This window comes from Tetrao urogallus (genome assembly GCF_951394365.1).
Source record: "Tetrao urogallus genome assembly, chromosome: 19".
Lineage (NCBI taxonomy): Eukaryota > Metazoa > Chordata > Aves > Galliformes > Phasianidae > Tetrao > Tetrao urogallus.
The window spans coordinates 287,801-309,978 of record NC_136832.1 but is presented as its reverse complement, the minus strand read 5'-3'; the positions used below and the strand labels follow the sequence as shown (position 1 = coordinate 309,978).

Sequence of the window (22,178 nt, the reverse complement as noted above, 5' to 3'; positions counted from 1 at the left end):
TTGCAAAGAAATTAGGCTCCATTGGTGGCAGCAGGAGAGGCACAGACAGAAGGCTGGGCCTGGCTGCATAAGGCACACAGGCTAAAGGTGCCTAAACCCCTCTTCACAAAGGTCAGCTTTCCTTACTCTGCTGCTGGTAACAGTGTGACTAGTAGCACCTTCAGAGAAAAGAACTGCTACTGCGTGTGCCCAGACACTTAAAAGGATTTCCTGTTCTCACATGGCACATCCTAGTTATCAGTCCAAGTGGTGCCTGTTTTACCTTAGCCATCTAAAAAATACCAGTATCCCCCTTTTCTGCCATTTACAGGCAGAAATTGGGCATCCTGGGCAGAAGAGTCTTCTGCTTTGCACTGTACTCTAACTTTCTGCAACACGAGCAGTTTAACAACTAAGTGCTAAAACAAAACTGCTCCCAAAGCAATTTCTGGGCCTCACCCATCCAGAAAGTTACCCTGGTTTGCCTGTGAAATGTGTAAAGCTCATAGCCTGAACGGAAAGTTCTTGACTGTCCTACTACAGGTGCCCACCATTGGTACTGTCACCTCTTGCACCTCCGAGCTAACAAAGTCACAGCATGATTACTAAGGAGTCATTTACTTTTGACATTAATTTTTTTTTTAAATCAGCCCGAGCAACTCCAAATTAACTGAATTAACAAAGGACTGCTGTAGCCCCAATGTTTCTTTCTTCTCTTCCTCAAATTTCTCTCTTACAGGAACAGTTATTTTATCTCACTCATTTTACTCAAGAAACACCCTGTTATGACATTTTTGCTTTTAGTGTAATTAAATTAATATTTATCTCTTGCTTCATTTACAGAATTAGTATTAGTAAGCTAGAAGTCTAGCTCTAGACACATTCAGGTGCAATCGAACCTGAAGTTAATACAGGTTCATTGGTCTATTTAAAATCTTCTTGCCCTGTAAATATGCAATTTTTGTCCTGCACCTACCCCATACATTGCAACGATTCGGATGTGAAAGCAGCCAAACTGAAATGTTAGCACTTGAAGCTGAGTAAAACCACTGAGTAAAATGCATCTGAAATCTAGCAACATTCATACTGTGGTGGGCTTGGAGGACAGACTCATCTCGACCCTCCAGAGCACAGGGCTCACATACTTCTGTCCAAGTTCTCACTCGCTGGAACAGACCTGAGTGTGTCTGATGAGCAGCAGTCTTCCTCTGCAAACCTCTGTGTTAGAAGGTGTCATTGGCCCCAAAAGCCACAATGGCAGGGAGATCTCCACTGGCACTGTGTACATATTAAAAAAACCAAAATAGCCATTTGCACACATTGGCTCCATTGGTGATGCCCATTTTTAACTACTGTTCATAAAATCCTCACAGACAAGCATTTACAATTTAGGAATAAAATGTTTCTTTAAAAAAAAAAAAAAGGAAAAAAAAAAAAAAGAATAAACTCTACATTTCTGTCATGGCATAATCTGAGACTAAAGCAAATCCTAGCCAAGGACAGCTAATGTGGGACTCCTGAGCTGCCCACTTGCAGCATGGGGGGTCTTACATATCCCAGTTTCTCACATCCCTGCACCCCAGCTAGGAACCTGTGGTGAACTCCAGCAGACGTTTGTTATGTCTTTTCTTTCAGCTTAGGATGATCCAGTCTTCATGATGGCTGCATTTTAAGAGAGCAGTGGGATGGAGGGGCTTCTGGGCAGTTCCAGTATTAATGGCAGTGCTCAGTGATATCCACAACAACTGCCTTTTTCCAACTGAAGAAGAAGTAACCCATCCCTGCCCCTGCTGCCACGGCTATGCAGAGGTATCCGTTGTATGTCATGAAGATCAGCATAAGAAAGTAACTGACCACGACTTGAATGATGTGCAGTACAGTCTGTAGGAGGTGAGGGAAGCTCAGCATCTGCTGCCTGAGAACACAAAACCCAAAGAACAGTGAGCATCCATCCATGAGACACAGAATGCAAATTCCTTATGAGAAAACTTAGCTCTTGGGCTAATGAGATGCCAAGGTGGGTGTGAAATGGCAGAGAAGATAAAGCAGTCTGGACAAGTTGCTACATGCATTTGTCACTTGTAACTGTGTTTTTCTCCCCAAAGCTTATCAACAGTAAGGGAAATTCAGCATTCACTGTGATGACAAAACTTTTAGCTGAGAAACAAAACTTCTGAAGTTTATCTTTCCCTTCATAAATAAGCAGAGTGGGTTTTTTTGTTTGTTTGTTTTTTCCTGAATAGATGCTGTCAACAGGAGAATTGTAAGTATTTTCTGCCCGTCACTAGTGATAACACCCAAATTCTGTTCCCGGGAGCTCCCCAAAATGTATTCTTTAAAAGCTCATCTGGCTCCTTGCCGCTTTCCCTGTTTTGTCCTACATCCTGGGCAGCCAAGCAGTTCAAGCAACATCCAAGCCTGAATGTAATTTACTTTGCAGAGAGCATAAAGTTTGTTCTGTCCCAGTTTTTGCCCTTCTCAGGTGCTGAAGAGATTTGTCTTAGGAGGAAGCTAGATTCTTACCCAACAGTTTTGTGTGTCTCCATCAGGATGGTGCCATTGGGACCTGGCACTGGCATGGAGTTGTAGCGAATGCTGACTTGGGATTTGCGGAGCAGACACTCCCGGGCAATCTTAAGGCCTTCATAGAACATGGCTAGGAAGAAGACGGCCACAAAAGCACCAGCCATTTCTGACAAAAGAGGAAGTGTTATTCTATCTGTGCAACAGAAGAGGTTTGCTTTAGAACACGTCAGAAAAGACACCATGTGATTCAACAACCATGCCACACTGCAGTTCACAGCTGGGCACCAGGCATACACATGCAGATGGGAAAAGCGAGTTTAACCCACACACTAACTGGAATTTCACCTATTAATTGGAACTAGAACCACTTCAGCTAGGAAGACAAGTCAAACTTTGGAACTACATAAAACACCTTCCTTTTTTTCCCCCAACCCGTACCATTTAGAACAGATTTGTTGCAGCATGTGTGGATATTTTTCACATAACAAGGTAATTCCAGCAACATTCAAATGTAATTGCAATTATTTTATTTGGAACAGACAAAGCAGTGTCACTAACCTCCAGGAGTATTGATTGTAAGACCAGAAAACAGCAAGGGCACATTCTCGTAGCTGAAGTGGAAAGTCATCGCCTGCCCAAGACACAGAGAACATATAGATGAGCCTGAATAGCTCATGCTGAGATGGAGCTCACAAAAATACAGCAAAGGTTATTGCTGCTATGACAAGAATTTAAATCATTTCAGCTGGTCTCAAGACTGACTTGAAGAACAGACACAGCACAGAAATGGCTGAAGACACTGCAGTTTCCAGTTCTAGTGGGAAGCTCTTTTACGTAGTGCCCTGGGCAGTAGGCATGTTCCTCCAAGGTACCTGCTATAGAAAAGACCCTTCTCTTTGCTTTTTAAGCTCATTTTCTCCTCAGCACAGCAGTATTCAGTAGTTGGGAATGTCATTGCGGAGCTCAACCTTGCCTTTCCACGACTTCTCACTGGCTGGAGTACAGAGCAGTTCTCCAGCAGCTTCACATAAGCTCACACAGATAAAGGCTTGGACAGCTCACTGCTGGCCCGTTCCTGCACTGTGCCAGCAGACTATCATCTCTCCATGGAACCCCTCAACACCCTATGGGAGAAGGAGAGGCCTATATAAAGGGACAATAATTAGTAAAAAACATAAAAAGCGGGATCAGAGCCTCCCCCGGTTGAAAATAAGAATTCCTGAACCCAGCCAGAGAATACTGTGAGAAGGGGGGATGCAATCCCAGGTCAGCCACAGTCCATATAATCTTCCCATCTGGGTAAATACACTGCAGCTCAGCACGTCTTGAGGACAACAGACATTCATCACCCCAGTGCAGAAGTGACTATAAAACAACCATTTCTTTAATCACTTAAATATTTTTCATGAAAAGAAAAAAGCTCACAAAAAAGTGCGACAGCCCAGGTGCACAAACACCGCAGCTGAAGCGCAGCTTGTGACTCGGTGTCAGTGAGGAATGGAAATATGCAAACAGTAATGTGTCCATTCGATGATTTAGGATGCTGCACCTATTTACTTCCTTCCCTCTCCATTTTATGAGCAATGTCAACTCAAAATCTTATGTGCTTAATCAGACTTTTCAGTTGCAGTCAGGGTCCAGCAATTATCCATTGAAGATACACACCTAACACTTGTAAAGAACTGCTCAGAAGTTAACAGACTGAAGAATGCCAGTACGTAGCTGTGAGACTGCGTGGTGAGCTTCTTGAGGAGCTCTTGAGACTCTTCCAGAGGAGCCACCAGTGATGATGCAAGTTCCTCCAGCACTACTGGACTCTGCACAGGACCACGCTCACAAAGAGGAAGGATGCTCTAATCCTTTCCTCTCTTCCTATGATATGCTTGCAATAGAAGAAGCAACAGTGCTTCTCTTTGGGACACATGACTGGCAAGCAAACTTCAAATGAAGGTTTACAAAGTATATTTTGGAGCATGTTCTCTTTTTAAGTTGAAATGCACACTCTCTCCCCTCCCTTTGGAGCTTAAGCCATGTTTTAATAATCTCAGACTCACTCCAAAGATATTTTAAAAAGGGAGATAGTTGAAAAAGTACCTAGAACTTTTTCATTGGCACAGATCCTACAGTCACCTCCATGGGAACTCCAGCTTCTCTGCAAAGCTTTAGTAATGCCAGCATGCACAAGTCTGAACTTGCTTAAATCAAAGTCAGCTAGAGCAGCAGGACTCAGGACCAACACACCCTTAATGCCAATGTGGCAGAGAGCCCTGAAGCACTTTGCTCCACAAGCCCAGCAGGTGCTACAGTTCAGGAGAAAAAGGGCAGGGAGTTTTTTTGCCTGCAGGTCAACACAATCCATTACAACAACGTGCATTCCTCTCAGTGCTGGTTAAGGTTTTTACTAATAGCCCAGGCAAACTCCGTCCATCTCCTTTTCTTGCAGGAAAATGTTTGCTTTGTTCTGCTGTTAGTTTGCTAGAGAGCAGATCCCAGACTGGCTGCTAGAAAGGTTTTCGCTGAAGAGCGTTTTGTCGTAGGATCCCAGTTCTGAAATACATTTCATGTTGCACAGTACTTCCTACCACTCCTTCACCATCAAAGAACCACAACAGGACTTGTGTTTAACTGGATTGATTCATGCTTTTCACAGCTAAGTTAAATTCCCAATTCTGAATAGCAAGACAAGTTACCCTGAACCACAAACAAGTAAAAGCTTGAGGTTAATGCTGACTAACCACTTACCATCATCATCATCCCAGATCCATGACCACCTCCCGGAGACGCTGTGGAATGGTGATGTTCAGGATGTGTGGTCGGCAACGTGGAGCTGTTCATCATGTGGTGAGACATCTTTATTGCAGAGGCATTCAAAAAGGCACGTCGAAAAATGGGACCCTGAAAAACAAAGGGGAAAAATCTAATAGGAAGCAACACTTGTCTAAGCAGAGTATGGTTTCTTTGCTGCTATGGAAAGAGAAAATACTCTAAGCCATCAAGATATTGCCTAAGAACTACTGCCTAGGAATAAATTTCTGGAGCACCCCCTTGGTCCTGGACTCCAACTAGAGAACATACAGCAAAGCAAGCAGGACAATATAAAGGAGGTGTGTCCCTTGCAGCTTTACAGCACTGTGCTGCTGCACCATCCTAAACATTCTTGCCAGAAAAACAGCCTAATGTGATTGAGGTAGCACAAGGGGACAAGTGCTCAGCACAAAGGAACATTTCTTATCTGTCAGAAGAAAAAAACCCTGTCTCTTCTCAATTGCAGTTGTGCAAATGGCAAAAAATATCTCAAGCACCATTTTAAATTGCATATACTAAAGGATCAGGTTACAGTATTTCTCTTAATTGACAGTTATGCCTTTTATTGGGAACATGTTTAACAAAGAAATTATGTTAGGTGGTACAAGACCTACAGCCAGGCAAAGGTCTGCAACAGCCAGAGGCAATCTAATTGCATTTCCATGAGCTTTACTTTGTCACATCTCCCCTCTAATCACATTACACACAATGAGAGAAACACTCAGAAGGCTGACAGTCTAAATCCCTTATCAGGTTACTGCAAATCAGGTACATCTGGACATACTACATCAAAAATAAAAGCACGCCAAGAGGTGCCCATGGCTTCTCAGTCTGCACCCCAGCACAACCTGGGATGGATAACCTGTAATGATTCTTGGTGTGAAGTGAAAGTTCTTCAGGTAGAAACAGCAACAGGAAAAACAATGTGGGAATACCAGTCAGTCCTGAAACAGCACATTCATCATAGTGACAGAAAGTGCAGGTCAGACATCACTGAAGGTAAGTACTGACACTGCTGTACTGGACCCTGTCTGGAACTCCATGTGCCCTCCCAGCACAGATCACAGGTAAAATCAAATGAAATCATAAAGTACAGATACACTGTCTGATTAAGTTGTTATTAAACAAAAACAAAAACAAAAAAAAAGAGGAGAGAGATAAGATGGACTCTAGTCCTTCTAGAGAAATGATCTCTGCAGAGAAAAGAGCATCATAACTAAAAGACACTGGGTGTTTGAACAGATAGGTTCAGACTGAGAATACAAAGTGAAACTCTAGAAAAGGTTTCCAAACTGAAAGCAGTGTTAGCAAACGAAAAACCCAAACAGCAAGGAGCTGCCAGTGGAACTGGTTCAGTCTGTGACAGTGACCTTACAACAGATCTGTGTAGGAATCGCTGGGGACTCAGGACAGTTGACGTGTCCCTGCAGAGCAGAAGGGACAGGAGGTGGCCTCCGAAGGCTCTGGAGTTAGAGCCATGAGAGAAGCTGAAGATTTGAGGAGAACAAGGAAGCTATGTTAACAGTGCAGGAAGCAAGAGAAAGAACTAACACTCCTTGCAAACACTAGCATTGATGAATGGAATTAGGCACCTGTTTGCATTCAAGTCAGCTAGTATTAGCTGTATCCACAATAGGTGGCTCAGGTATTTTCTGCATCTCTGTGCAGATAAAGTTTGCAGCATACCTCTTACTGCATCAGGCTCCTTCACAACAACTTGCTTGGAAAGTTACCTCATAGTCTATTGGTCCTGCCTAAAAGCAGAATGTATTCCCTGTCCGTACTTCTGCTAACATCTTGTACCTATTATCATCTCTAATCTCTACTTAGACATTGAGACCAGAAAAACAGCCCAGAAAAATGTTCAGGAGGAAAAAAAAAGAAAAAAAAATAGACTAATGCAATAAACAGCTCACCTGACACAGACAAGCATTACCAAAGGACACCAGAGCAAACAGCACAAATTTCACATAGCAAAGCTTTTAAGATCCCGTTTTTTTTCTGAGACCAAATGCTCAAGAGCTAGAACTGAAGTTCCAAAATACAAACAGCTGGAAAAAGAATCATCTGCCAAGATACACAGGCTTCAAAACATCTGCAGCAGAGAAGGAAGAGCAGCCAACATGGTTTAAACTGTGAGATCAAAGATAAGTCCCATGAGAGGAATGAAGTAAACCAAGAACTTCCCCTCTCCTCTGGCCCAAATCTCTCTTCCCTCTTCTTTCAGTTGACTGACCCACAGCTTCTGCTTTGGCTGTTACACGCTCTCACTGATGACTACAGTCCAGTTTTATTATTCATTCATTTCAGAATGTTACGCTTCTTTCCAACTCCACAGGTTCCACAGAAGCTATTTCTTACCAGGCTAAAAACTCCCTTTGTGGTTGGTTTCTGTCCAGTTTTTCCTAATTTACCGTCACTGGTCTTCAGAAAAGGAAAAACAACATGTGCCTTCTCTAAATATTTACAGAATACTAGCCTTACCAACAAGGGCAGCATTCACATGTGGCTGGGCAGGGTCCTGTACAGCTTAGAAAGGCCATGCTTGATGCTCACCAGCATAGCAACTTTCCACACTGGGGCTCTGACACCAAATCCATCTCCCCGCTGCAGTTACCTACCACTGAAAGACATGTTGTGAGATACTGAAAAGCATGGGAATTAAGTAATGTAAGATAAAATAACCTACACCGAGACACTGCAGCCATTTTTTTCTGCTACCTGTTCTGATAACACGTGGACAAAAACTATGTTTAAAACTAAATCACGTCCAGTGGAGTAACCCAGTGAGTTATAGTCTGGCAGGTCTCTAACTGTATCTTGGGGTAAAAAACAGTATCTGGGACAGCAGGAAGAACAGATTAAAGGCAAATATTTCAAGTTACAAAGCTCTGGTTTGCTTTAGCAGAGAGGAGCTGACTGACACGGAGCTGTGCTGGCCATGAAACAAAGTCACCATTTTTTACCAAGTCGACTCCAGAACTGGGAAGAAAAAAAAAACCCCACAAACATGCAAGTTTCTATTGCAGCAAATTCTCTAAATAGGTTTAAGTCTTGTGCAAACTCAACATTTCAGCATTAGGTATTCTTGTCTGAATAGATGACTTGATCTCTCGACTGCTGCCTGTTTCATGTTTGCACAGAAGGAAAGAGGCACTGGGGCGGGCTCCTGAGCACCCTGGCCAGGGGAGCTGGATCAGACAGAGGCTGCACCAGGCTCCAGCATTTCTCAGTGTTTGCACACCTGAAGGGTGCAGACCATATGGTACACCTGCCTCGGTGCTGCACTGTAACCAGGGACACTCGCACACAAAGATTTCTTTTCACTTTGCAGTAATCTACTGCATAAGAGAACAAACAGGGTGGGACAGGGCAAAAGAATGAGGAAATTCTTCCCGGGATTTCTTTCCCTCTGGGCGCTGTTGTCTCAGACCAGAGAAGCCACAGCCTCCATTTTGCGACCCCTCCAGTTCTCAGGGAAAACAGCCAAACCCAGAGCTCTGTGCAGGACTTGTGCTGCTTTGAGCTGGTAGACCTCAGCACATAGGCTGAGATTCGTACCCCCAACTGCAATGCCACCTTCACAGCTCAGCAAACCAGTATGATTTAAGAGAATCCTGCAGACAGGAGCAGGATCTAGCAATAACAAACTATCAGCTCAGGTTCAGCATCAGAACTAACTTTCACCCATTGCAAACATTTCTCCAGTTTCATGCACACAGGGAAGCCACGGTAGCAGCTTCAGGGAATGCAGAAATGAAGGAAAGATAGGGATCTTGTGCCAGTACACAACAGAAACAGGGTAAAGGAGCTGGACCTGATGAGATGCCAAACATAAAGCCGCCTTCTGAAGCAGGTCTCAGCCATAAGACAACTGCCATTATATACACTCTATGATAGGTTCCCAACCTACTGTGGCTTTGCTCTGGAGTTAATCCAGAATTCTGCCAAATTTTAGTATAATCATCAAGTCATATTTTTCCACGGTAAACTGCCTTCCAGCTACCCAAAGGTGATGCAGCTTTTAATAAGAAACACAAGACATGCAGAAACAGGACGGACCGTGGGAAGGGTCTGCCAAACTCCCAGAAAGCTTTACAAGCCAGCTCAGCCTGAAACTCAACACACAGAGCTTCCTTAGAGTAAGATTCAACAGGAACGAAGCCACTTTCCAAAGCAGAAGTCTAATAGGATTAACGATGGAGCCCTAGATGAATACACAGATGAATTTTGCTCACTACAGCAGCAAACTCTTCCCTTCAAAGCAGTGCCCTATCCTTCCCACGCCAGTTCTGAAAAAGGAAGAAATAAAACTAATTCCACTGGCTTTGCCCAAGAGGACTTGAATCTCCAAATAACACCTCTCCAGCTTCCCTCACACCAGTGAGTCGTTCAGCAGAGTGCTGGCTGCAGGGGCTCCCTGCAGCAGCAGCACACAGGACAGCCCTGCCGATCAGCTGGCTCTGCGTAGAAGCCTCCGGATTCCTGCTGCTCCTCTGCTGGAGTGATTCTTACCTAATGTATCTCCAACAGTGTTTCCGATAGTGAGAACTGGGCCAGGGGGTCCTTCTCTCCTTCTGAACAAGAAGTGAAAAATATCTGGTAAGCTATACTGACAATTAAAATGAAAACACTCTAGAGAAATCCAAGAGAAGAATACTAAAAGCAGCAAGTTGGAAAGGCAAAGATCTCTTGCTTGCACATCACGTAGTGCCCAGTCCTGCACGACACAAAGGAATGCTACATATGAAAGACGTAAGTAATGGAAAAAGCAGCCCAAAGTTATCAGTGCTCTACTCACAGCAGTCCGGCTGGCAGACTAGTTGAGTTACCCTAGCTCTGAGCTCACAGCCTCAAGCCCAATTTTTTCTTTCCCCCCAGTGCAGTAAGCAGAGGTGGGAGGGGAAGCAGAGCATCTGCAGACGCTACAGCACCGCTCCCTGGCTCTGCCTGTGGCCTTCACTGAATGGCCCAAGCTTGTCGTAAGACCTAAGCACTGCTTGCAGTCAATTCCATTTCCTGGCAACCTGGACAACTTTAACCACTTCCTTTCCTAGTTTGTGGACCTACTGCTCCTCCTTCAGGATCTCAGGCTTCACTTCAGAGCTGCTCAGAGGCACACCTGAGGAACACACAAATTCAACCTGTTGGTACTACAAGGGAATCCAGCAACACCAGCCAGAGCCCTCCTGTGCCAAGCTCTATGGGCACACTTTAAAGATTGCTCTTTAGAATACACTGTGCCTTACAGACACAGAGGCAGAGGGCATGTTCCCCCTGTAAGCTTTAGAAGATCTAAAAGGAAGAAGACTCTGAAGGATGTCTGGCTTGAGTGCAGGATATGGTGGGCAAACATCACCAGCAGCACGCTGTGTTCATCCTCAAAGGAAGAATGTGAAGCACAGCGGGGTTGCAGGCAGTGAGGATGTTACCAGGAGATGCAGTCAAATGAGTAGCATGTGGGGACCGGCTCTTGGCAGCTATTACACACAACACAAGTGGCATAACGGGAGAAAGCCATATGCAAGAATTAATCCTCTCATCACCTCCATCAAAGGCCCCAGGCTGGAACTACTGCTGCCCAGCCAGGGATGCTGACGGTGCAAAATAGATCACACAGCATCTCAGAATCACTATCATTTCTAAATCATGCATAAGACTGACTTTTTGTCCAGGCTAAGAGATGTCCTTTTCTTAAGAGCACGCCAACAAACTCTGACCTGAGGGTGAACAAAGCCTATGCTGCCCACGCTAGGAGGTCTGAGGGTGAGAGATAAGCTGAGGCTCTTTGCAGAAGGCCAGCTCCCAGGGCTGGGGGCAATACTCTGCAAGTACGGGCAACTTCCTCAGTGCTTGGGGAGCTTTAGGGGTGCCCATGGGTCTTGACAAAGATCCCAAAAGAGCCACGCCAAGTGGAGTCATTTCGCTGTTTCTGTTTTCTCACACTTCATTTGAGCTGCACAGCCCAGCCCTTCAGGGCTCCTGGCTGCCACTGTTTCTTTGGATTTTACTTCCCAACTCCTTATGTTTTTCTCCCCACAAGCTGCACTTGTACCAATGTATATTTGTCCTTCCCATTTTAAGGATGGTTTTTTCCCAAGAAACAGACTACACCCTCCTCAAGAAATTATCACTTCACACTCCTGCATGTAGCAAAAACTGGCAGTCCAACTTCAGAGCACAGATTCCATCTGAGATGCTGCCTCACACAGGAGTTGCACAACGTTTGGTAGCTCACAGCAGTTACATCGATTAGTCAACTTTTAATGAAGACTAACAGAAGCTGACAAAAATATCAATGTAAGTCCTTTGTACTGAACCAAAGCAAGACTCAGATACACAACTAAGGTTAAAATGGACTGCATTCACCCAGCATGATCCCTGACACTGGAGGAGGGGACAGAGCTCTTCCTCGTTAACACAGCTACAGCCATGTCCCTCGCAGGGAGTTTATTTTCATAGCAAACTTGTCTGGGCACCTTCTGTTAGAGACTGCTTGATCTGCTTAGGAGGTCATTCCTAATCTTCCAGCTTATGTAGCCTCCCCAGGGAATCTCTGCATCTTTGAACACGAAAAAGAAAAAAAAACTCAGGACAGACTGTTCTTTACAGGACAATGCACTGAACTTTGTGAAGCAGAATATCATGCCAGCCCATGTCATTACTAACGGGCCCAATGAAGTGGAAGGCTGCAGAAACAACTCTGCATAGCAAAATTGCAGCTATAAAACCAACAATAGTGGAGGAAAAGCTGCTAAATGCTGGCAAGAGATCTTACAGATGGAGAAAATAATGTTGAGCTGGGGAGGCTGAATAACAGAGGGACTCCTCTCCAGACAAACCTTTTGCCCAGCTACGCTGAAATGACAAGAGATGGAAAAGCTATAAATGATGGATGCTCATAAGGAGTGTGGCAAAACTGGAAAGTCTAACATTCTCCTAGCTGCAACCTCACTTCCATAAGAAAAGCCTGACATTTACTGCCTAGGCTCAAGCACCTGTAATGTACAGAAACTTCACGTGAGCACCCAAACGTGGTCCTCACAAAGGGTCCCAAACCACATTTCCTTTGCTGGTATTGGCCACCTCTCAACCCTCACCAATAGGGCAGTTAAGATTACTTAAATTAAATCCCCATTACACCACGGGGATTCACCACCTCCACCTGCTTCCCAAGCTGCCTTTCCCTCTGCAGGACCTAAGGGAACAACACAGTCTCTCCAGCACACTGTGCTGGAAGTGAAAATGTTTTTGAAGTTGTGCCACTGGCTTCTGGGCACACAATACAGCAGTGAGTACATCTGACTTGACCACTGTCATGCCGCTGCAAGCAGAGCCCAGTTCTGGCACTACAAATACAAAAGCAAAGGATGTGCCACTAGAAGAGCCACTGGAATTGGATTTGGCAGCTCCTGTGAACACCACAGGATATACAGGCTTGCAAAATACACCTCAGTACTTGCCTTGTCCACAGGTGCTGGTTTTGCAGATGCTGCTGAGCGCACATCTGCCACAAAAGGTTGGCCTGAGGGAGTTATTTTTGGGTGATGGACAGATACTGAAAGCTGTCAGGGGCTGATGATGGCTGATGACACATGCATGCATGGTTCTTATTCACACAAAGGACAGCCATGAAGGATATACTGAACATGTTTTGGAGAAATAGGTGTTAGAAACATGTACTGAACAGAGTGTTCTAATACACCAGCTATAACCTCCCTGAGCTTATATTACCTGTTTTATCATATTATCTTCCTGATAAAACACAAATACTTTTAACCTGAGGGATGTTAAATTAACCTAGAGTCCCACTGGGACTTTTTTAAGGAACTGAGCACATTCCAAGCGTGGCCTGCTTTGACAATTACAAGCTAAGCAAATCAAACGTGCAGCTCAGGAAACAAACATAGCTCTCCTGGCCCACATCCACCCACCTGCTGACCAGAAGCAGACCAGAACAGACATGTCAGCCACACACTGTTGTTTCACTGCTAATGTACGCCAACAAATGCCTCAGTATTCAGAGAAGGTGAGATGCTACATCAGTGGAGAGTGTATGTGAACAGTGACAAAGGTGCTACTAATTAAAAGGCAAGCAGGATCTCTTCAACACTCCGACATCCATCTGCCCATCTCTGAGCACAACAAAACCTTCCCCTTTGCTCACATTCCTGTTGCAGCTTAGATGGAGGAGCACTCAACTCCAGTGAGCTCCTCTCACAAGTCAAGGAGACCCACATGCCAACCAGGTGCCAAAGCTTGCTCTGAAGCTCTGCAGCATGCTGAGGATTTCTGCACTCACCACAAACAGCTTCTTCCCTTTTGTATTTGCAGTATTTCCCCCTGCTTATTTTCATTTCTGTCTTTCTTCCATCACTGACCTTTCGTATCACGTACTTGCTACTCTGCACTGCTGCTTCATTTCCTTCCCATCCAGCTGGATGAGGCAGCTGTCTCCTGCTTCCTGCCACCCAAAGAGAACGGACGTTTGTTGGAAGAGCAGAAATGAGGCACCTCAGAAGACACCAGGCCTGAGGAGCACAGCTCACAAAGTAAAGGAGATGCCATACAATAGCTCCGTCGCTCATCTGGATACGCTTACAGGATTAGAAATGCTAAAAACTGACAGAGGATGCTACAATACCACTTCTTTATAAAAGGGCTCTCAGAAAAGCATGTCAGACATCAAAACTCCTTACAGTCAACAGCAGCACCAATGCAGAGCTAGTGCTAACAAGTTTCCATCAAAGGCAGTTCCAGGAGGCATCTAGAGAAGAACCTCTTCAGCACTACATGTCTAAGGTTTCTGAAGCAATTACCCTGAGCTTGCAGTCTGGCAGGTTGCTTTATCACAGCTCCATCTCTTTTCCTGCGATCATCAAGGGCACGGAGCAGGAGTGCAGTAATTGGTCCTCAGCTCTCAGCACACCCAGTACTCAGCACCCTGGAACAGAAACCTGAGGACCTCCCCAGCCCCCAGCAACTGTGCTTTATTTAAGCAGAGATAAGGCAGGATGGCTTCAATCCCAATGGTCGAACAGGACTTGCTGGGATGCCAGAACAGCCCAGCACAATCTTACTGTGTACAATGTTCAGTCAGGACTCCTTTGCTAATAATTTCACAGTGCTTCTTTGTCAGCTGAAGAGAGCAGCGTAGCCTCCTTGCTCTCAGCGGAAAGAAACGAGGCAGTAACTGGGAAGAGGTGGAAAGGATAGAAAAGAAGTTCTTTGTGACCTGCATTTTCCAAGATTACATAACTTCGTGAATAAATAGATACTTCCTTATGCTCGGCAGTGATGTTACACAACTGAGTGCAGGAGTGGTGACCACTGAGATGGAACACATCCTGCTGCTTCTCCCGTGCTGAGGAACTGAAGCACTGCAGAGCCCTGAGCCTTGCAATACACTCCAAAAACTTTTTAATCTTAAAAAAAAAAACAACATCTGTATTTGAAAGTTTATCCTAAAGGAGATATTGGGCAACTTCTGCTTCCTCAGAAAATCTCCATCTCTGAAGAAGCTCATATTCAACTCCTCCTCCCATTTTATATGTCCTCATCAAGCACAGATTCTTCTACCTACAACAGACTTTTTACATATATACATAATGAAGGCAAAATTTCAGTCTGAAAAAGACAACCAACAAATCAAAAGCACTTTTGTGTATGACTTTCTCCACCGTGCTCACAAATTCAGCAAACACATTCCTGCAGGTTCAAGCCACCTGCAGTACTGATAGGACAGCTTGCCTCATACAGAAAAGGTGTCCTTGCTGAGAGCGTAGGGAGTAACATTTTTGTTTGTGACCATTCAGTGGCCACACGCAGAGGCAATCCATCTACATGGAACAATAGACAAGATACTTCCAAGACGATATCTGATAAACCACTGCTGTGTAGCTTGATAAAGTGAGAAGGGCCATATCTGTATAAATACCATAAACAGCTCTGACCAGAGTTGGCTCAAAAGGCCTTCTGGCCTTAAATCCTGCAAGACTGAAAAGTAATCTTCGGAGACACAAAATGAAACTAGGAGCCAACGACACATTCTCAAGCAAACAACATTTTCTACAGTTGCAAAAATGCAGTGTGACTCAACATGCCCTAAAAGAGCTTTAGCTGGCCTTTCATACAGGCAAAAAACCACAGATGCTATCCAATGAGATCATAAATAACTGTTTCATGGAGATGGAACTAATGCAGAGAGAGAAAAAAATAAAACAGCGACATAAAGGAGAACCATCAACACGATTCAGAAGACTGACAGACCTTCTTCTGGTTGGCCTTACTGTTCCTAATGTTGTATCTGGAGAATTTGTAGTTAGCAATTTCGGTAACAGAACCGCTGAGGCCTAGGAGACCTCCTGAGATCACCCAGTCTAACTTCACTGATCGAGCAGGCTCAGCAAGAGCAGGTTGCCTGGTCAGCACCTTACTGCCAACTAAGCACAACAGCTACATGTAGTTTGATGTCCTGTACGTGTGAAGGACCTGTCTGTTCTTGTAGAGATGATGTGGAGCTGCTGTGTACTCTGGAGAGCAAAAGCCATCATTTATAGACCTGGATCCAGATCTGCAGCGTAACTAAAAAGCTCCCTTTGTTGAACATTTCACTCTGGGAGTCCTTTGGCAGAGAAATCTTCCCTCCAGTGAATTCAGGCAATGTCTAATGAGATGTGGTAACAAAGACAGTTTTAATTTAATGGATCAACTAAGCCATAGACACAAATGTGCACATGTAGAAAATAAGCTTTTTTCTCCTTTGGCTGCTTATCACCATTGTATCCTAAATTAGCCTAGGAAAAAACAACAGTCACACGAGTTCTAAACTGGCCTTCAGGTATGTTTTAGATCTGGAAAAGAAAACCACCATCCAAAAATCTCTGTTAACCCAATTTTGGAATCCATTCCACACGTATGATATGAAACATATTGATCTAAGCAATTCATACACGCTCCTCCATCTCCAGTAATGTCACACGCTCATCACAGAGCAACACCTTCATCACGCATCAGCTTCTACCACACATGAGAGCTTCCTTGAATAAAAATCCCAGGAGCACATTTCGCTCGAATTTCTCCTCCCTTTCTTCTCACAGTGGCTGTTCATTTACAAACAGGTATGGGCCCATGTGCAGACACAGCACTACAGGGCGGCCGCTCAACCACCCTCCTTCCCTGGAGCTGTCCGTTCCGGGCTGTGCCAGGCTTTGCTGCACTGTTGATGTCAGCTCACATGGGAACACACTTGGATTTCCAAGCCAGGCATGTCACGGTCACCTTTTAAATGTGGGCTTTTCACTAATGGCTAAATGGTTTGCAAAAGGGACTTTTAGAAAAACACTGTTTTCCCTACTTACAGGAGTACAGTGCATGCCTGTTCATTTAATTCTGCATCACCACCTATGCCATAAAACAAAAGAACAAAGAAACAAATTCTCTTGTGCCTCGACTGTTTGTAATACCAGTTTAAGAAGCCTAAAGCTGTTTCTGAGCAAAATGCAAGGTAGAACATAAGTCATCATCAGCAAAATCCATTCTGCAGTGTTTTGAGTTAAGTCCAGGACGTCAATCTGTGTTTCAGCAGATGGTTAAAGGCTAAAACACGTATCTCCAGAGGCACTTTTCTACTTTTGCTCTCTGATCTCAGATAACAGCAAGAGTATGGCACATGTGGCACACAGTCATGCCAATACCTGTAAGAGTTCAGAGGACAAATTCATAGCCATAGTCCATAGAACAGCCTACCTCTACGTGTTCACTTTGGAAGAGACAAAAATACAATCCTATGTTCAGTTGTTTTCACCTCAGTAAGAGAGAAGATCTCCTGCAATATCAAGAAACAGGAAACGGAATGAAGCCATTCTCTGGGAAGGAACTTGCCTCTGGAAGAGTGAAGTAGTCTTGGTCTCATGACACTCTTCTGACAAGATTACCTCTAGGGCATGGATAGCCATCAACAGATGTTTGATCCCAGCTCTGCGTGACAATAAACCATGCTGGAAAAAAGCCTTAAACACTGCCTTTTTCATCTAGCTTTCAAGCTCTTGGACTGCCAGAGAGATGCTAATCCAAAGCAGAAATGATTCAGAACTTAAAAAAAATAAAGTCTAAGTACTTACTATTCCAGAGACAGATTTTCCATCTACTGTCTCCAGGCGAGCAGACTTCTCCAAACGGGCTACAATCCTGAGACAGACCAAAGTTTCTAAACTTTGAGATAATGCTGACAAGCAGAACGAATATCATTATCTATATCAAAGGCTAATCATTAACTACTGCTCAGATTTTTATGCTCAGATCCGTGATCACTTTTACTCCTCTTTAAGCCCGTTTATTGCCCAACTTGTAACCTATTTCAAACCAGATCTACCACCTGTAATCTACTCATTGGAAAATATTTCTATTAAGCCTTTCCTACGTATTCAGAACAGGGATGAGCACTGAAGCAGCAGGGACTCTGGCTATATTCTACCACGGCTGAAACCATCCCCACAAAATATTGACAATTCCTATTGTTACAGCCAAAGATTTCATATGACTCAAAATAAATATTTACTGCCTGGCCTATGCAGTCTGCAGAAGACAGAGGCCAACTATGTCAGGACCAAAGGAAGGGCTGGGATGCTCACATAAAGCTCCGCGGAACAGCTAAAGACCTTTGCAAAGATTCATGGAGATTTTAGAACTCCCTGGCCTTACTAGATTGATTCAGCATGATGCAGGAATGACTTTTAAACACACTGCACACAACACATTTCAAATTTTAATTTCTCTGTCCAAGAAATCAGTGTTTTGCTTGTTTTTGGACAGTACAACAGAGCAAGTTTCATTTCATTTCATTTCATTTCATTTCATTTCATTTCATTTCATACTGACCCCACTCTGAAGAAATGTGAAGTTTTCAGAACAGCAGGTCAATTTTCAGGGATGTGGTGGGGTGACAAAAGATGACAATATTCAGAGAATATTCAATGACGTGTTTCAGTCAAATCCTGACTCTTCAGCTTCTCTGCAATTGATATGAAAGTAATAATGTGAAAAAGTTCCACTAAGTCTAGCAGTACTGTGCTTTGCAATGCAGATACTTTTAATGCAGGGATATTGGCTTCAAGTAAGATCAAATTCAAGCACTGCATGAAAAGGAATCTGGTGGTACGCAGCACACATGATCCTACTCTCGTGATGTACTGGAGAGTTTTACTTAATTCAGCAAACACAAGACTGCCAAAAGATGTTTTTGAGCCATTGTGTATTCTGACTGTTCTGCTTATCACTAAGAAAAAGTCTTACCCTTTATTATGTGTATAGCAGGGTATTTTATAACCAAGGATGTTCATGCCCTGCACAATGAAGGTAGTACGACACTGGCTTCACAAATACAACCAACATCAGGAACTCTCTTTCCTTTAACTTGTTTAGGCTTCGATTTGTCACTTTCTGTAACATTTCTCCAGCATCCTCCAGTCTCACCTGACATCACCTTAAACACTACAACAATTCAGTACTTCCTTGTGAGATAACGCCTTATGCCAGGCTCATGGTGGTAACTTGATTTGCATAAAACTCTGCAGGCAGAGAACATGGAAAGCATGACTCAGTCTCTTGTCAAGTTCATTCAGTCAGGAGTGCAGACAAACAAGGGGACCATAAAACAGAAAAAAACCAGAACAATGCTTAAGGCGAATTTTACTTCCATAATATCCTATGGCTGGGCGTGTTCCTCAGGAGCCTGCACTGCTTCTTCCCTTATCACTTTGATGTCCAAGGGTTGGCTTACCACATTGGAAACACAAAGGGTATCTTGTTGCCCTCCCATGGAGCACTGCATGTCAGTGCTGCTGCTTTGCTTCCTGAGGGCTGGAGGAGAATGAGCCGGGATTGTCTGCCTGCTGGGCTTTCAGTCTGCTCTCCATTTGTTAGTGTTTTTCTTTCCCAAGTAAAGGACGCAAGTTTGAAAATGCAAGCAAGCTGTGACAATATGTTGTCAAATCTCTATAGTACAAAGACTTTCAGAGCAGGAAAAGATTAGGTGAGGTATGAACTGCTTAATCAGATCCCTGGCTCTCAGCACTGCCTCTATCCAAACACAATATGCAGGAACCCAGCCAGGAGCTGCACAGCCATGCTGTGCTGTGCGCTGAGGCCAGGCACTCAGCACACACCAAGACAGCGAAAAGCTGCTCAGGCTGTCCCACACCAAGCTCATCAATAGCAGATGAGAAGCAGTCTGGGTCATAGGGACAAGTACTCCACATAAGGCTGAAGCCTTCCACCACGTGGCTCTGCCTTCCAGACAGCTGCTTCCCCGTGATCCCAGAGCAGCAAGCTAGCTGGCAGGCTGACAAGCATCAGCTTGTACTGTGAGGAAGTGCGCTGCATCACTGAGGTGGCCTGAAAGTATTTTATAATCCCACAAATCCAAGTCCAGTTAAATTATCTATAATCTGAAGAAAAGCCTGGAAGTGTATTTACTATACACACTCTCTCCCCCAAGAGGAGATGCATTAAGTCTTCAAAAAAGAAAAAAAGCTAAGACTGTCAGGCCTTCTCTTACCCAAAAGATCAGCTAAAGGTATTGTTAAGGTCATTTTCCAAGCTCATAAATCTTGATCAGAGGAAAGATATTTGAATCTTTGATAACTGACAAGCATGCACAGGAAAAGAAGGCTCTGTAATGTCATGCAGTTCTCCCAAGGTTCATGGGAGAGCACTTGGTGCATTCAATGCCAGCTGTAGAACAGTTACATCCTTTTTCTCCCATCTTCTCAGGCCTGATATCAGGATTTGTTGAGCATCCACTAAGGACATTAGATCTCAGTCACTTGCTCATTTTGGCCTGTGACCCAGAACTATCACTGCCATATTAATGTAGACAAGAGTCAGAACAAACTCTGCATGCACACGGAGCTTTTTAAACAGCTTAAAAATGACTTTCACATCTGTGACATAAGAAAAAAAAAAGACTGTGGGATTTTGTAATGTTATAGGCATGCAAAGTGGAAGCGCAAGAAAAAAATTTCAACATATTTTCAGTATAAGCAATCACTCTAACTAGCAGTCACAGCTGCTCAGGGGACAGCATTCTCATAGATGTGAACTGGTGGGAAGAAACCTACATCTGAGTCTGTAGGAACAGAGAGGAAAGACAAGAGAGAAATTTAATCACAGCCTCCCCCTCTAGATTGGCTTCCAGAACAGAAAAGGCAACTTCCAGAATAAAAAGAAATGAAAGGTTTTAGAAAGTTAATCTGCAGCGCAATAAAACAGAAGGTTAATTAGTTTACAGTAACTACTTTCATTATTCTTCGCATTACAGGATTCTGGCTTTTAGCCAAAGAAAAGGTTAATGAAAAAATCATTGGTCTCAAGTACCCTAGGATTTGACTGGGGACATTTAAGAAAATAAGACTGAAGCAAAAGGCAGCGGAGTAGACTACTAATGCTGGCTCTTTTAGGAGGAAAAAACAAAACAAAAAAAACTAGATTGAGTCTTTTTCTCTAAGGAAAAATCACCAAGATTGCAAATGATTTCCTGACAGATCTCTGGAGGAGCTCACACTGGTCTGCTTCAGCTCAACTTCACAACTCTGACGCAATTTATGGCTACCTGACAGGGTGACCTTCAGACAGGCGTGGAGAGGGCAGGAATCATGGAACGGCTTAGGTTGGAAACCTGCAGACATGACACCTTCCTGCTGGGCAGCAGAGTCTTGGCAGCAAACACAGAAGTCAAAAAGGAGAGAAGAATGCATTATATTTCTTTCAAAATATATCTGTTTTGTCTCCTCTCTGACCTAACACTGACTGGAAAGCAAGAGAGCTGAAAGAAAGCTCCTTAGGGCACTGACTAAAAACTGTGTGAACATGGCTGTTCTTCTCTTTCATTTACACCAGAGGACTGTTAAAGATTAGTATTCTCAGCAGCTTCCCTTCCCGGGCATGAAGCTTTTGTTCAGAAAAAGAGTGTCCCAATAATCCAAAACGTGAAGCTGTTCTGCAAGCAGAGAAAGTGAGAATGGAAAAAAACTCCTCCCAACCCTTCTGCCCCTGCACCGCAGAACTGCTGGCAGGAACTTCACCTTAAAGCAAAAGTGACTCAAAAATCTTAACTCTTCTAGCATTATTTTATTACTTCGATTTCGACTGTTTTTTTTTGTTGTTGTTTTTTTTCCATTGTGGGAAGGAGCAGAGGAAGAAAAGGTTTAACAGATTTTAGCGCACATGACAGAAAGCTGTGGCTGCGTGTCATTTCCTAGAGCTGGATTAAACGCACCCTGACAAGCGGACAGACACGAGGGGCAAAAGCACAAACCCTCTCTCCACAGAACCGCATCTGCTGAGGGAGCTCCTGCCGCCAGCGATGCTTCTTTTCAACAGAAACGTGGGTTTGTCCCTTTGCGAGTTTCACTCCAAAACATCCACTCTCTGCTCTGACAAAGCGACGGGTCACCCAAACGCCATGCGGGGCTGCGCGCTGTCGCCCCGCTCAATCCCTGCCCCCGCCTCCCTGCCCGCAGCCCTCAGTGAGTCCCCTCCGCTCCGAGGCCCCGCGGTTGCGCAGGCTCCGCCAGGCGCCAGCAGCAAGACCCCGCCATCCCCTCAAGCAGCGGAGCTCTGAGGGGGGGAAGAAACGGCGCGAAACGGTCCCGCGCTGTCACTCACCTCGAGACTGCCACGAGGCTGTCCGCTAACCCCGCCCCCCGGAGTGGTCCCCCCAAGCCCCGCCCCTTGAACATGGCCGCTAGGCCCCGCCCCGGACGTGACGCTCAGCCACGCCCTCTTGACCTTGTCCCCTAATCCTCGCCCAGGATGTGTAATCTGAACTCCATCCCCCGGATGTGCCCTCTAAGCTCCGCCCTCAGGGC

At 44.5% G+C, this 22,178-nt stretch overlaps 1 protein-coding gene across 2 annotated transcripts; it reads right to left on the bottom strand.

Annotated features, from left to right (window-relative positions):
* Positions 1 to 1,692: 1,692 nt before the first annotated feature.
* Positions 1,693 to 21,996, bottom strand: SLC31A1 (solute carrier family 31 member 1; the record flags this gene model as incomplete). Of its 2 annotated transcripts, none has more annotated exons than XM_079544542.1 (5): positions 21,976 to 21,996; positions 5,248 to 5,400; positions 3,064 to 3,136; positions 2,503 to 2,671; positions 1,693 to 1,894 (listed from the first exon to the last, which is right to left on the bottom strand). In XM_079544542.1, exons 2-5 carry the CDS (start codon positions 5,353 to 5,355, stop codon positions 1,693 to 1,695), a joined length of 552 nt encoding a protein of 183 aa, XP_079400668.1. In that variant the 5' UTR covers positions 5,356 to 5,400; positions 21,976 to 21,996. The 2 variants fall into 2 exon arrangements, with proteins under 2 accessions (XP_079400668.1, XP_079400667.1); XM_079544541.1 differs by lacking the exon at positions 21,976 to 21,996 and adding an exon at positions 5,925 to 5,972.
* Positions 21,997 to 22,178: the final 182 nt, after the last annotated feature.